Here is a 15,886-nt window from a genome sequence, read left to right as displayed (position 1 = left end):
TCACTTTGGCTACCAAACCATTTGAATCATATTGAAATACCACTCTCTGGTAATGCACTGAAATGAGTTAAAACGATTCCACTTCCACATGTCTTTCCTGTCTCTGCAAGTACGCTGATTCATGTTCAGTGACTCTTAGAACACCATGCATTTTCCATGTTCCGTTCTTATATGAGGTTTCATTTCCCTTGTCACATTAAGTATGCTCTTCCAGTTACAAAGGCAGTTAGGAGCTCAGCATGTTAGCACATAAAGCGGTTTAGAAAGCACAGGAACTTGTCACTAGCTCCATCAATATAGTCACAGAACACATAAGCCATTTTAGTGAAGAGAGTTATAAACTGGAATGAATGATATAAAGCATTTTTCATGAAGAAAATTTATAAACTAGAATGAAGGATTTAAATGAAGAAAGTTGGAGGATTATCACTTAGTAATGTTTAAATAGCTTGGGGTTTTTTTGTGTGTGTTTTGGTTATATTTCCATAGACTAATTTCTGTTCCCCACCTTTTTTTTAAAACTAGGTGAAGGAATTTGACTCAATATCTCGCTTGGATCAGTGGCTCACGACTATGTTGCTTCGTATCAAAAAGTCCATCCAAGGGGATGGAGAAGGAGACGGGGACCTAAAGTGAACATTTATGTCTTTGTGGCATGCAGCTGACTCCTCTTTAGTTTCATGTTAGGGCCACATGATCTTTATGGGATGCCCATTAAATGGCTTAATTCTGTTGCACATGGGCCAAACCATCTGTGTGTTTAAGTTCCCTGTGTTTGTGTCTTCATGAAGTGGACAGCTGGGAAGCTCCTGTGCATATTGTGGGTGCAATGGGCTATTTCATGTTTGTCAGAGACCCAGAGTTTTCTGAGAACTACTTCAGAATCTTATTCCTGTTGTTTTGATATCAGCAGAGCCTGTGTTTAACTTTATCGTGTATTTTTATGTCATTTTCTTAGACTGGAGTACCCAGCCTAATCATTGTAATAGATGCTTTGCATACTTTCCACAAATTCGCACCTGGATATATTCTCTAAGTTTACATGTTTAGTTCAGGATGGTTGTTAGGAATGAGCTTTATGGCTTCACTTACTAAAAATGGTTTTTGTTGTTCTTGTGATTCTTTTGATGGTGCTAGTGATCATTTGTTTGCTTTTTATATTGTTAGTGTTTGCTAACATGCATGCAAAAATTCAGAACAGCCGGGGTCTGCCAGCATCACTTACTTAACATTGTGAGAAAAGGGACTTTCCTGGCAGGGCTTGCTGTTGTGTGTGGGCCGATGTCAGGGTGAGTCTGATGGATTTATACTCCTTCACACACTAGAGATCTGTACAAAACAGTTTTTCCTTTTCCTGGAGATAGTTCCCACTTTTAGTTGGGGTAGAACCCTTTATATTCACATAAAAGTAATTTGAAAGGCATGTCCTCTTATTTACTTTCACATTCATACACTTGTCCACGTTGAGATGATGCCTGATGTACCACCACCATGTGAATCTGCGTCAAGGCCACAGAGAGACCAGGTCATTAACTTTACCCTTTAATTAAACGTGATGGGTTAAGTGGTATAAATACGGTACAGAGGTTTACCATGTGTCCAGTTGGGGAAGAAGGGCAATGAGCTTCTGAGGAGAATTGATTTTCTTCTCAGCTAATGGAGTCATTTTGGCTTGAATTTTTGAATTTGGTTGTCATTTTGGTTTACATAATATTTGCTCTATTGATTTATGAATTTAACATGCTGATACTGTGCTTTAGACATGGTCTTGTTTTCTGAATCTTCTCTGTATTTTTATGCTTAACTGACTTAAGTTTGATGTGTATTTTTTTGTCAGTCCTAGCTTGTAGGTCTTTCTAAAATTATGCTGCTACCATTAAAGACAGATAATGAAATTTCCCATGTTAGGTCAGATGGAAACTGGCATTTGAAGGGTGTTTTCATTTTTGGATGTCCCTCCACTGGGATCGATTGGCTTTTGTTGGACAGAAGTAGAGGATACGCCACAAAAAGGGCTGAGCATGGAGGAAGGCAAGGGGATGGTGAGCATGTTAGACTGAGATGAGGGAGAAAGTAGCAAGAAAGTAGCTGATAGGGCCAGCTGATGCCTGGTAGTAGAGGCTGCCCTTCAGGTCACTGTGGATTTCCTAGCTGCGGTTGTGGGGTCACCTGTGCCAACATAGCCTGGTGGAGAGGAGGTCAGAGATGTCACAGGGTGGGCTGAATGGACCAGAAGACGTGGACGCACTGGCCTTGTGCCCTGGGATCTGATGAATGTTCCTTCCTTTAAAGGTCTCAGATTCTTAGAAGAAAGCTGGCTATCACTTATAGTACAATTTGGAATGCAGCCCTTTTGGTACTTTTTCACTTCCTGTCAGAATCTCTTATGAAGAAATGATTAGAGCAGAGCATGGGTTCCTATGCCTCATCTGTTCCACAACCAGCCAAATGCACTTTTGTAAAAGTGAGGTATAGGAAGGAGGGTGCTTTTTTTGTCTGTGTCCTCAGACTGTAAGTCTCTCTCATCTGGAGAGCATTTAAATCCTAGCCTGCCAGGATGCTTGTTTCATCACTAGTGTGCAAGATTTGTTTTCACTTGTTAAAAGGTCCTTCTGATGTGACCACTTAAAGTAAGAACCAAATGATTTCTCTTAGGATTCCTTTAGCTTTCAACATGGTCCCGTCAGACCCTCTGAGAAAGAGGTATGGTTTGTAAAAACAGTACTGGTACCATTTTATTATGTCAGTTGGAGAGTTGCTAGTTTGTCTTGAAATAAACACTGGGATCAGTGGCTGGGTTAAGAATTTTTTGTTTTTAATATTTCACATGAAAAAAGTGAAAATACTTGTAATGGCTAGAACAGAACAAGAGAATGAGAAGAAAGTCCATTAACATTATCCAAACTTTTGAAATGTCCCACCAACATAGGGTAGTACCATGAGGCCCAAGTTAGGTTTTAAGGAGTTACAGAATGTTCTTTATGAATAAAATATAATGACCATTTATGTTGGGTTCTTGTATTTTATCAAATCTGGAGTTAGTTCGTAGTCAGAGTCAGTTAAAATTTCTTACAGGAAAGCTTTGCTTTTTGTGGCAACATTTTTATAGCTTGTGTGAGTTCCTTTTTTATTTAATGATTTGAAAAAACAGTATTTTTGCACAGTTGTGACAGTGTGTAATGACATCCCTGTAACCAAAGTGTGTGCATTTATTTTTTCTCTGGTACTGTGCATTTAAAATGTCCAAATGCAACTTCTGTGGCTTCCTTCAGGGGACCCGGCAGTACAGCATGGCACCTGCGACCCGCCTGCCTGCAGTGTGAGCTGTGGCCTGGAGCAGGCTCCTGCCTGCGCAGTGCTGTGTCGGGCACTGCAGGGTCTCCTCCCTCGTGTTCTCGGGTGGAGGATTATGTTATGAAAACTAACCATGTGACGATCACTCTACCTTAGCAGAAAGAATATGTATGTTTTATGTCACCCTGTACAGAAAATAAAGTGGAAATTATGAGTATTTTGATGGGTCTTTCCTATGTAAATTTATACAAATCAAGAGTAGCTTCCTTTCCTTGAAGGAGTTCCCATTACGGTTTAAGGCAATGGGTATTATTTGCTGGGCTCTTTGAATATCCATCCAAATAGTTTAGCTACCTCAAAACCTCCGTCACTTGAAAATGAAAGGCACTGGAGCAGATCTGCTAGCAGAGGATTTATGTGGAAGCCCTGGTTCTAGCCTGTAGGTGCAGTCCCTGGGTTCACATGGTGTTGTCCATTCTGGCCACACCTGGCAAAAACTTTTCTGGCATCCCTTAGGCCACAGTCACCTGCCAGGTGCAAGGAGGTTGGGTTTCTAGAAAACTGTTAGGTGGGGGTGGGGGGGTGAGGAACCCTGAAGCCCCTCAAATCTGTTCGTAATGTGGGTATTCATGTCACTCTGCAGGATGTCTTAGCGGGGTGACATGTCCCTGAGGCAGGTCGAGCCACAGGCCACTTGGGACTCAAGTTGGGGGTAGAGGCTAGTGTAGGCCGGCTCCTACCCTCTCAGAACAGTGGTCAGGTCCATCAGTATATTCACAACAACTTAAATAAAGATATTTCAAAGCAAATTTTAAAAAATGAATGGTAGAACAGGCTGTTCCAGTTTAGGCATTCTGAGTTGATCTGTCTTATTCAGATGTCTCTTAGAATCCTTTCCTAATGAAAGCCACCATGGTGGTTTAAAAACCTGGTTTTGTCAGCTGTGGTAAGGGTCCTCGTACAGATTGGCAGAGGTAAGTGGGTGCTTTCCAGGGCTCAACTAGGATGTTACGCCAAATGGCATTCTAAGCCATGTTTATAGCCTGCTTGGTTATTTGAGGCCATCTTGGTACAAGTGAATGCCTCTTTTTAAGAGTGTCTCGGGCCTCATACTTCCCACCAAAATAATATTGTTACTTCAAGTAACATGACCACCACCAAGTTTATTAGTTAAGAGACAAGCACTCATTTGGTCTCCAAAAATTTCCCTGTTGTGGCAAGGTATAAAATTGAATAGGTTAGAATTAAAACTCAAATTTTTTGGTTTGGATTATCACATATAGCAAAACCATATTCCTCTTAAAGTCAGTCAGTATAAAGGTCTTCTCTACCTACCACCACCACAACATGGCTTTCTTCAAATTCTGTACAACAAATTTGGGTAAAATCAAAGGTGGCAGAGTGCTTTAGACTTTGTGCTGCGAGCATTTCCCACAAAATGTTTGTTAGGCACTAAATCACCCCATCGCCTATCGTGATGCTGTGGGAGGAACAGCACCAGCACTTTGGGCACTTTCTGATCACACTTTTGGGACCGATATACTCAGAGGGCAGCCTTGTTTTCTCTCAGCAAGACTGTACTTGGATGAAGAGGAATCATGACACCCCACAAATCCCTCTGTGCTGGGTTTTCTGCAGGGTTTTTGCATTTCTCTGCTCTGGGGGGCAGCCTTACTTTCCTGGTAAGGACAGAAATGGGTCTAGTTGGAGACACAGCTGTGAAGGAGCCTGTCACATCACACTGAAAAGGCCTCTCTGCATCTGCCCCAGCACCAACTGCACAGGTAGTAAGCCGTCCCTCACAGGAGGCCAGCGTCCCTCACTACCAGGCTTTCACGTCTGGAGTCAATATGCAGTCCAGTTACATAGATAATCCTAGGACTACAGACCCTGATTTTACATTTCATTGCCCATGAAATGGAAGAGAATTATACTTGTTCCAGTTAAGAATCTTATTTCTACAGAGCCTAGATTTTAACAGTGGAAATAAACTTTAGATATGCAAAACATTTTAGAAAGCAAACATTTATTAACACATTAAACGATTTTCTTGTAGAATTCTAAAGAAACAAATTCAAGACAAAAATTCTTCCAGTAGGTAACAAAATAATCTATTATTTAAATTCCTTCCATTAAGATGACTTTATTCCATGAAACAGTACATCAGCTGGGCAGGCTCATTCTTACCAAAAGTAAAATGGTTTTGTGACAGTTTCACTGTTGCTGTTCTGTAAACACAACCAGGATACACTGTCATCACTGAAAATTCAGTACTGCCATCTTCAAGAGCAAGTGTGAAACATGTTATCAGCACCTAAAACATCTTAGAGTGGTTTTAGTATTTACTTAACATGTTACAAGTTAAAACAAAATAAGCATTTAGGGAGAGTCTTCCCACATTAGTTTCTGGCATGGTACAGCTGTATCTTCATCCTGGAACTTAGGATAAAGTACCTTTCTCTTAGAAAGTGAACATGTTTTCACAGCAAGTTTAATAAATTAAAATATAAGGAAAACAACTAGTGAACAAAAAAACTGTTCGGGTTCTCTCTTTAAATTATTATGTTTAGGGTTACATGTGAGTCAAAGCACTTAGCATGCGGCCACACATCCAAGCCACTGGAACCAAGAATCAGGCTTAGCAAATAAAGAATTAACTTCACTGCAAATTCATTTTAAGCAGGCCAGCATGAGCCAGCCACAGGAGCACTGAAGGCAAAGTTCCTGGTTCTTCACAATCCACGCTTAAGGCATAATCAAAGATAAGTTCCAAGGGTTTTGGTCCCTTCTGCTTATGTGCTCACATGTTCCCAAGGAAAGAAATGTGAGGGGACTACTTGCCTGTTTCAAGCTCTTGATACATAAAAGAGGAATTCTGCATTTCTGAAAGTCACAGAGTTAAGTCAGGAAAACCTAGCCAAAAATACTAACACTCTGTGTTCTAAGATTTGCCAGATCACCTCATTGCTACTTGTGAATAAAAGGACTCCACAGTGTTTCAAGTGTTCTAAAGCCTCTTACTTCACTTTTTACACTTCTGCAAAAACACTACACCATTTGCTGCTAGAATCTTTGGTAGGACAGCTTTTACCTAATCAGACTTTAGGAATGAAACCCAACAGCTACACTTCATTTCAGCAGTTACTCTACAGCCAACTTCCTAGCTGTGAATGTGCTGTGAGTACAGATTACAGAAAGCCATTTTTCAAGTGTTCAAATTGTCATTCCTTTTTTAGTGCCTACAGAGAGGAGGTGGAAGAGAATGAATGCCACCATCCATTTCTTCAGTCCCAACTCAAGGGTCCCCAAGCAAATCGAGTTGCTTCTGTTCAACAGCAAAGAGCTGAAAATACATGGTCCCAGTTTTATTTCAGCTTGGTAGAAAAATAGCTTAAAATTATCAGGGAACTAAACCCACACTGAGGGGTAAGGCAGGCTGAGAGACCAGGGAGATCACTAACATAAACTTCATGAGCTGGGCCAGGGCTCTGTATTCTACAGTTTCATAGTTGTCCAAACTTCCTACACATCAGGACAAGCGTTATGCATACGACCTGCACCAGGATCCAGTGAGGTCATGTTAACTGCTTTGTCGATCAAGCATAGCTGAGATCATGCAGACTAGGATTTTTTAAGGGGAAGCTCTAAAAATGCTTTGATAAAGACGTGCAAGTTAGCAGAGATTCAGGAAAATGTGCAGAAGGTATTCTTGCCCACTCTGCTCGCAGACAGTTCGTCTTAGCCCCTGACATGAACCTGCATACAGCAATCACACATGCGGAGACGCAGCGTAGGATCTGCCTGGCAGGCACCAAAGCTCTCATTCCATGTTGGTCAGCGAGTGAAGCTGTGTTGGCATCGTGTCTGCCTGTGGAGTCAGCTCACTGAGCTCACTGATGGTGGTGGCCAGCAGTGTGTCCTGAGACACCACGCAATCGTCCGACTTGCAGGCTGGGTCTGCAGAACTGTTCTCATGCACCGTGGATACACTGCCTTGGACTGTGGCGAGGTTGTGAAAATGGCCATTTTCTGCAAAAGACAGCAATTTATCCGAAAGTTTGGATGATGTATATTCTTCATCCGGCTGCTCAGTCTTGTGCGTGTCATCGCTCTTGGGTGAGCCATCTACAATAACAAGGAAAGACTTCCATGGAGTATTCTTATCATGTATCTACAAATCAAACACAAAACAGAAGTCACAACGTGTCTCTGAACAAGTACATCTTTTACAACAGTGGTCTCTTTTCAACTTCAATTTAGTTTCCACCATGGCAAAATACCCTTCCACTAATGGCCAAGTATTTCTCTACCACCACTGTCACTGTTAAGAAGCACGTGTCATAGACTGTGCTCTTGGGGACCCAAGACTCAGTTCTTCGTTCACACTGTGAATGTGCTCCCTGCAGAGAAAACCTGAAAAGGAAAGGCCCATTGTCGTCTTCTATGATGACCCTAAGGAATGACGGCCGGCATTTCTGTCTAGAGTTACGTGCACCTGGGACCAGCGATTTGTCATGCAGAAACTGCGCTGCTGCTTACCGAGGTATGCCGCCGCAGGGTGGACTTGTCAGTAAATGTCCGCCCGCACGCGTTACACATGAATGGCTTCTCCCCCGTGTGGATGCGATGGTGACGCTGGAGAGCGTTGAGCTGGGTGAACTGCTTCCCACACTGGTCACAGCAATAAGGACGTTCCCCTGAGATGGGAAGAGAAAAAAGTCACGGGTTGATCTCTCCAGCCTACTGTGTTGAATTCTGTATGCTCTGGAATCATGCTGCTAGGAGACCACTGGAAAGTGGCAGTCAGAAGGCTATGCTGGGAACAACTCGAGTCGACTGACAGGTACAAATCTACTCCTGTGATATCAGAAGTTTATGCTAAACTTCTGGGGGTTTAAAAAGCAGGTACTACATCTACAGAACTAAACCTGTTTTCCACAGTAACGGAATATAAAATTCCAAGTCCCATAATAACTGAATTTGTGTGTGTGTACACTAATATATCTGGACCATTACTCCGAATTCTAATCTGAAAGTGTTAAAATGTCCACATTTCCACATCCACATCCAAACACTCCTACCTTTCCAGTTTGTGAGAGCCAGAAACTAGAAACTCAGAAATTTTAAAATGCTATATGACACACAAAACAATGCTAAATTCTAATAGTTTTCTAGTAAACATAAAACTTTTGGGACATTATCCTTGCCACACTAGGAAAGGAACTCCCCTTCCCTAGAGACATGCCAGCCATACCTGTATGGACTTTAATGTGCTGGTAGAGTGAATTCCGCTGGGCAAAAGTCCTGAAACAAACTTCACATTTAAAGGGTTTGGATCCAGTATGGATTCTATTGTGATGTTTTAAATACTCCTTAGAAGCAAAACTCTTGCCACATGTTTCACACATGAAAGGTCTTTCACCTACATGAAAAGGTGAGACAGAAAGTTAGAAATGCTACAAGCACCAGAACCCTCAACGAGCTGGCCCACACTCTAGAACACATATGAAGTCACAGCACGTGACATCTTCACATTGAAACTGTCCTAAAACATCTATTTGTGTAGGATGCCTGCTACTTCCTGCAAGTTCAGGTAAAATATCCTTGGGAATCCTAAGAAGGGTTCCACTAGCCTAGAATTAGATCATTAGTTGGCCCACATTTTGTAAATTTAGTCATTCCAAACAAGAAATTAATATTACAATCTGTTTGGGGGAATTGTTGGATTTTTCCAAGCAGCACTGGTGTGGCACTTTATCAGGACCAAAGTGTCCCCTGAGAGGAGAGGAAGTTTATACGGATACATATGCACCGCTGTTCTGGGGCAGCAACTCCAACAAACCTGGGCTGGTTTACAGAACAAGAGAAAAATGTTTCTACTTCGTGTTGCATAGATTTAGTCTTTTAATCCCACAAATCAGACTCATCTGTTTAGGTGTGCCCCTGACTTTACAAACATCAAAATAAAAATACTGGCTTTAACAGACCATGAATACATTAATATTCTCATCAACTGACCAGTTCTCACTTAATGCTTCAGTGTGACCTGACCTCACCTCCATCCCCAATCTTTCATCAGGCACCAATTCTTACTCAGGGTGTCAGTAATTCTCATCATTAAATGCCTCAGCTCTGCCTTACCTGCATGTGAACTTGAGGCTCATATGGCAGTCTTTAGAGTTAAAAATTTTTAAATGCAAGCAAGAAAGAACTGGATCAGTATGGTAACAGCAGTGTATGACAGTTAGATTCTACATCCTATATACTAAGGTTCTGAACCTCAGGATGGCTGTGCTCAATTTGAATAGAGTCAACCTGAATTTTTTCCCTCACATAATAAAATCACATCACAAAATTTGAAAAATAGAAATGAGATAATCCCACCACCTAATATATTATATAGCAATTTATTTTCATCTAGTCTTCTATGTGCAGGTTTTCAATGTAACTGGAATTAGCTGTGTGCACAACTGTACATTTTCCAATCCATATCCAAACACAGGTGTTTTTCATAACATTCATAGCCCTGGGAGTGGCCCCATCAGGTGCCGTGAAGGGATGGATTTACCAGTTTACTGAACCACTTCCTTGTGGTTGGACCATCAGGCTGTTTCCAATGCTCTGTTATTACAGAGAGCAAGAAGGGGGATGAGAGCATATAGCTTTTCCCATATTTTGGATAATTGCTTTAAGACAGATTCCTAGAAATGGAATTTGGGGCTAGAACAGTAGGAACTGTTTCATACCTCTTGATACGTAAGACTCACGTGCCAGCTCCTACTGCCCAGTGTGCACGGCTGCCACCACGAGCATGCCAGCACCAGAGAGCTATGGGCATATTTGAGTTGTTTTTGCTCACTTTCGAGATGGAAAAGCTATATCAAGGCCTTAGCCTGCACCACTTTAGTAGAAGCCAACTTCTAAATTAAATGGCAGTTTCTTCTACAGCTAGAAAGACATTCAATCACAACAGCATTGAGTATTTACCTGTGTGACACCTTTTATGATAAATCAGCATGTGGTTCTGAGTGAATCTTGCACCACATTCATCACAGACAAAAGGTTTTTCCCCTGTATGAATTCTGAAAGTACAACATTCAGATGATAACTTAGGATGTATCTCAAAGCTCACTTTGCAATATAATTTCCACTCTAGCCTGCAAAGATGGTTATTCCAAGAGACCAAATGAGAACGGCTGAAGGGGAAGTACACAGGCCCATGACCTCCATCCCCAAATTCGTTTCTGCTGGAGGCCAGCTGGCTGCTGTGCTTCCCCAGGGGACGCTGCAGGGCCCAAGCCAGCAGACACTCGCCTTTGCTCCCTCTCTTCACCACTGAATAGTACCATGCAGTATTTGCAAAGCTTCCTCATCAGAGTAATTGACCACAAACACCTTGGGGACTACAGCTGACCGAGCACCATGTGATCAAAACCGTTACCAACGATTCCTAAGACGACATGAGCAGTCCAGAAAGAACGGTTCTCAAAATGCTGAAAAAAGCTGGTTTCTAAGGAACGTGCATCAGCATTTGAGTTTCACAACTAGGATGAAGCAGCCATCAACCACGACTCACTGCGTGCTTCCTGTCAAGGTTTTAACTGATCACAGAGTAAAAAGAAAATGAACACCATGTACCACCCCAAAGACGCCCCAGCCTGACGATGCAGGTCTAGAAAAGAGGCGAAACTGCTTCTCTGGATTTCAAGCATAAACAGCACTGGAAGGAAACCTTTTTTTTAAAATAAAAAAATAAAAACCAGTGTACTCCACCTACAGGTCAAAAATTATGAACAGAAAACACTGTCCTCATTCTGAAGGTTAGACTAATCAGTGGCAATTTCCAAGCCCCGAGAACGAACACCTACAACCAGAGGAGGGTCCTAAAGCCCTAAGAGATCTTCAATGGGACCGTGGGACCAGCTGGTCACAGGTCCAAGTTCTAAATGAAGAGTAAGGAAAAGAGAAATGAAGGTCATTAGCCCAACTGGCCCTCAAGTATAAGCATGGCAGGCATGGTCAGCTCCAGAGGCTACTCTGGGATTGGGAAAGCCTGGCCTGCAGTGGCCGTGCGACAAGACTGGCAGGGCCTGGGTTCCATGTCCAGGCTTCTGTGCTGAACTGGGCACAGAGTGAGGGGGATAGCCATCAGCCTGGGGCCTGTAGGAAGGCTGAATAAAGAAGAGGCACTCCACCAAGGAAGAGAATTCACAGACGTCCCAAAGCAGACCCCCAATTTCTAGAGGCCACAAATTAAGAAGTGGAACATCTGCAGACACAGCCACACTGGTCAAACCCTGGAACGACCTCGATCTCTCTCCAACCCCATCCTCAGAACACAAACGGGCCACATGGCAGGCAAAGAGCACCCTCTCAGTGGCTCTGGCCGGTGACCCCGGCCCTACCTCATGTGGGTCTTCAGCGCCGAGGGCTGTGAGAACTTGGCCTCACACTCGGTGCAGCCATATGGCTTATGGCCTGTGTGCGTCCGCTCGTGCAGTCGCAGTGCCGTCTTGGAGCTCAGGCCCTTGCCGCACTGCTGGCACTGGTGGCGCTCGCCACCACCCTCGTGCACCTGCACCACGTGCCGCTTGACGTCCTTCTTCCGCTTGAACTTCTTGCCGCACAGCTCGCATGGGAAGTGGCGCTCGCTGCTGTGCACATGGCGCTGGTGGCTCTTGAGGTTGCAGCGGTTGGCAAAGGTCTGGCCACACGTGTCGCAGCGATGAACCACCTCAGTGGCCACCCCATGGTGGTGCCGGATATGTTTCAGGAAGCTCTTCTCATACAGAAAGGCTTTTTCACAGATAGTGCACTTGAAGTTGCTCTTCCTCTTCTCGCCCTCCTCCTCCTCGTCATCATCCTCCTCCACGCGGCCTGCGGCCTCCCTGCTGCCTGCTTTTGGCAGCTCCTGGGCCGACTCCACTCCCACTCCGCCCTCCTCACGCTTTGTGACGGGCTCCACCTCTGCTCCCATGGCCTCTGGGTTGGGGTCCTCAGGGCTTCGGCAGTCCCCCATGCCGTCCTCGGCACTTTTCTGCTGCTCTCGCAGCCTTCTTGTGTATTTCTTTTTAGGGATTTCCACAAACACCTTTCTTCCAGCCAGCCTTCCACTGGCCCTTCTGATTTTGGGGTAGGGAGGCTTGATTGCATCTTTTTTCTTGTCAGGTTTATCCTTGGACTTCTTCAGGGGCATATCTGGCAACATGCCATTGCTGATTGTCTCTACTAGGGGATCTGAGGACTCCCCAAGGCCATTAGTGAGAGGACTGTCCCCTGGGGAACTTGCCCTGGGGTCAGGAGCAACAGCGGCTTGGGAGTCACCACTCCCTTCTGCCTCCTGAGACTCAGAGAAGTTCTGCAACTCCAGAAGTACAGATTCTAACATCTGTTTCTTCAACTGAAAACAAGTCTCTGATAAGTCCAGACATTTTAGTTTCTCAGCCATTTCCAGCATTCGCTGCACCCGATCTTCTTCTACCTGTACCTTTGCAGTGTACACAAACTCAAGAAATGAGGCAAAGTCAACAACTTGTACTTCATTTAGATAGACGTTAGTCCTCGTACCATCCACAGTCTTCTCATTAAGGAACATCTCCTTAAAGAATTTGCTGGTGGCTGCCAACACCGCCTTATGAGCCATGAACTCTTCACGGACGCCCTGGTACTCCACGCTGACAGTCACATCACACAGGTGACCAAGAAGGCGTAGCTGATGCATTTCATGCAGAAGGTTGAATGGTGAGGATTTGGATTCCAGTAGAACTGCACCACTTTCCATGTTTCTTCTTTCGAGTAACAGCTCTGAAAACAGAAACAAGAATTATTCATGCCTGAGCAAACACCAAAGTAAAAGGATTAAATGTCAAGATTATTTCAGTTCTCTAAAGGATATCAACTGATTAACAACCAAAACCTAGCTTTCCTCATCTAAAGAGATAAATCACACTACTTCTTAGTGAGTTCTAAAAGTGAAGTCCTAATGCACCCTCTTAAGGTAGTATATGCACACACACAAAAAAAAAATTACTATGATTTCTCCCAATGATAAACATAATTAACCAAAGTCATACTTAATGAAATATATTACAGCAGTAATCTGCTTATCTAGATCATTTTCTTTTTTTTTTTTTTAAGATTTTATTTATTTATTTGACAGAGAGAGATCACAAGTAGACAGAGAGGCAGACAGAGAGAGAGAGGAGGAAGCAGGCCTCCCGCTGAGTGGAGAGCCCGGTGCGGGACTCGATCCCAGGACCCTGAGATCATGACCTGAGCCGAAGGCAGCGGCTTAACCCACTGAGCCACCCAGGCGCCCCTCTAGATCATTTTCTAACTTGCTTATAGACACACCTCAAAACCATAATAAAATTTACGCAACAACAATGTCTATCTCTTTGACCAGGAAATCAAATAATTAAAACACAGGGCCACCAAACCTTAGAGGATCATGTCTACCTTTGAAAACAACCAACCTGGGGAGACTGGGTGGCTCAGCTGGTTGTCTGTCTTTGGCTGGAGTCATGATCTCAGTGTCCTGGGATGGAGTTCCACATTGGAGTCTGCTTATCCCTCTCCCTCTGCCCCTTCCCATGCTGGTGCTCTCTCTCTCTCATAAAGAAATAAAAATAAAATAACATAAAATAAAAATAAGAAAGAAAACAAGCAACTTGGGAGCCTGGGTGGCTCAGTTGGTTAAATGCCTGCCTTCAACTCGGGTCATGATCCCAGAGTCCTGGGATCAAGCCCTGCATCCCACTCCTCTCACAGTGGGGAGCCTGCTTCTCCCTCTGCCTACTGCTCCCCCTGCTTGTACACAGGTGCATGCTCTCTCTCTCTGACAAATTAATAAAATCTTAAGAAAAGAAAACAACCAACTATAACTACTTTCCACAAGGAAAACTTGATAAAAAATAGTCCATAATCCATGGTCATTTCCAGCATCCCTAGACACCTTATAATTGAATTATTGTTACTCTATGAGAATAACTTCAAGGTAGCTGTGCTACCTTGAACAAGTAACTTAATTTCTCTGAACCACAGTCTGCTCCTCTGTAGAAAGATGGCAGAGCCCATGAGGCTCCAGTACAAACATGTCAAGTGCTTACAGAGTCACACCTGTGGCTTGTAAGCTACTTGCTACTGGCTTCCCATACACGAGGCCTAGGTGCTATTATCGCTATTACCTTCCCCATTTCACAGAAGAGGAACTGACAAGATTAAGTGATTGGGCTGGGGCTTGAGCCAGGGACTCCAGACTCACACTGAAACTGCTCAGCATACCCCTCACCTAAGCAGTGCCAAATGCAAAGAGCTGCTTTTCCTCCCTAGATCTTTCCATGACTGGAAACTGCAGATTTCACTCCCCACTCCAAGGTCTCCTTCCCCTGGCTTCCGTGGCCCCCTACACCAGCACAGGTCACTTCTTTACTGGAACTACTCTTTCCTCAGACTCCCTATGTGCTTTCTCAAGATGCACTCCAACCCTATGCTCTAGAATCTACCTTCATTTGTAGAATCTACAAATGTTTTGGCTCCTATATCTCCACCCCTGTCCAAAGTACCCATCCTCCTTCTATCCCCCTTCAGTCAGATCTTAGAAGTTGCCTCAGACTCAACATGTCTAGAGCAGAACTTGTCTTCATCTTTCCTGGAAAACCATCCTCTACCCAATTTTCCAGTCCCACCAGTGATAACTGTTTCCAGGACCTGGGGCTACAGCTGGCTTCCTACAACCACCAGCCACCCCAAAACACGAAAAAGACTGCCCTCTGAGAGTTCAACCGTAACTAGAACATCCAGGAGGCCTGAACAGTTACCCGAAGACACCCCACAGTCAACTGAGAACGCCCACCAAGCCCAAATGGGTAAGGCAGGGAAGGGGCGGTACACTAGGCCAAGGACCATCACTGATTTCAGCCCCAGCGCCGGAGAAATGGCTGCAGAGAGCTCTCTCAATCTGATGCCCATCCTCACCAGTAGCCCTCCACTGCCCCAAACCTCTGCCAACCGGGCCCTCAAGCATACGTGTGAACCTACAGGCGGCGGACAGAGATTTCTGAGTCAATCAATAAAGTGGCTGCTGAGTACGATTTCCCATCCTGTCTGAGCACAGGAAGGGAAGACAGTGATCATGGCGACAGGAATCCTCCGGCCTGGGTGACAGCTGCATCTCCCACTGTAATTGGCTGGCGCCCGGCCGCACCTCTGTGTCCGAGCATCTCCCTCCCGCCGGCCGTTCTCCGCGGCTCCTCGGCACTAAGGAGGGTGCGGCAATCCCTCCCGGCCGCGTCCGGTCGGCTTCTCGCTTGGATGGCGCACGCCCCCGCCCCCTCGGCCCCTCCGACCCGCACACCTCCAAGGGACACACGCTCCCTCTGCAAACGGATCCGGTGCCTGCTGGGCCGCGGGGGGCATCCAGGGCGCCCGCGAGATCGGGCCTGGACCCCGACCCCGGGCCGCCCGAGGCTCCTGCGCCCCCGAGGTCCGCCGCTTCTCCAGGAAGGCATGCGCTGCCGGCCCACTCGCCAAGCTCGGACAAGTCGGGAGGCAACGGCTGGGGCGAGAAGCCCCGACGACCCGTGGGCCTCAC

At 44.8% G+C, this 15,886-nt stretch overlaps 2 protein-coding genes across 12 annotated transcripts in view; one reads left to right on the top strand and one right to left on the bottom strand.

Annotated features, from left to right (window-relative positions):
* The window catches only part of NAPB (NSF attachment protein beta), a 46,689-nt gene extending 43,178 nt beyond the window's left edge, over positions 1-3,511 (top strand). For both annotated transcript variants that reach the window (XM_044263569.1, XM_044263570.1), the window contains one exon: positions 526-3,511. In XM_044263569.1, the coding sequence (XP_044119504.1) occupies positions 526-636 (111 nt within the window). In that variant the 3' untranslated portion in view covers positions 637-3,511. The remainder of the gene's footprint in view (positions 1-525) is intronic.
* Positions 3,512-5,303: 1,792 nt separating this feature from the next.
* The window catches only part of GZF1 (GDNF inducible zinc finger protein 1), a 37,860-nt gene continuing 27,277 nt past the window's right edge, over positions 5,304-15,886 (bottom strand). For 7 of the 10 annotated variants that reach the window (XM_044263559.1, XM_044263563.1, XM_044263560.1 and 4 more), the window contains 5 exons: positions 11,700-13,098; positions 10,282-10,376; positions 8,549-8,716; positions 7,834-7,991; positions 5,304-7,465 (listed from right to left, as the gene is read on the bottom strand). In XM_044263559.1, the coding sequence (XP_044119494.1) occupies positions 7,115-7,465; positions 7,834-7,991; positions 8,549-8,716; positions 10,282-10,376; positions 11,700-13,075 (2,148 nt within the window). In that variant the 5' untranslated portion in view covers positions 13,076-13,098 and the 3' untranslated portion in view covers positions 5,304-7,114. Of the gene's footprint in view, positions 7,466-7,833; positions 7,992-8,548; positions 8,717-10,281; positions 10,377-11,699; positions 13,099-13,769; positions 13,786-15,333; positions 15,353-15,649; positions 15,838-15,886 lie in introns of those variants that run through there. The other 3 variants (XM_044263558.1, XM_044263566.1, XM_044263567.1) reach the window with 3 other exon arrangements.

The sequence above is a fragment of the Neovison vison genome, chromosome 8 (assembly GCF_020171115.1).
Source record: "Neovison vison isolate M4711 chromosome 8, ASM_NN_V1, whole genome shotgun sequence".
NCBI classification, from domain to species: Eukaryota; Metazoa; Chordata; class Mammalia; order Carnivora; family Mustelidae; genus Neogale; species Neogale vison.
The sequence above is the reverse complement of the archived record's forward strand: the minus strand, read 5'-3'. Positions and strand labels throughout refer to the sequence as shown.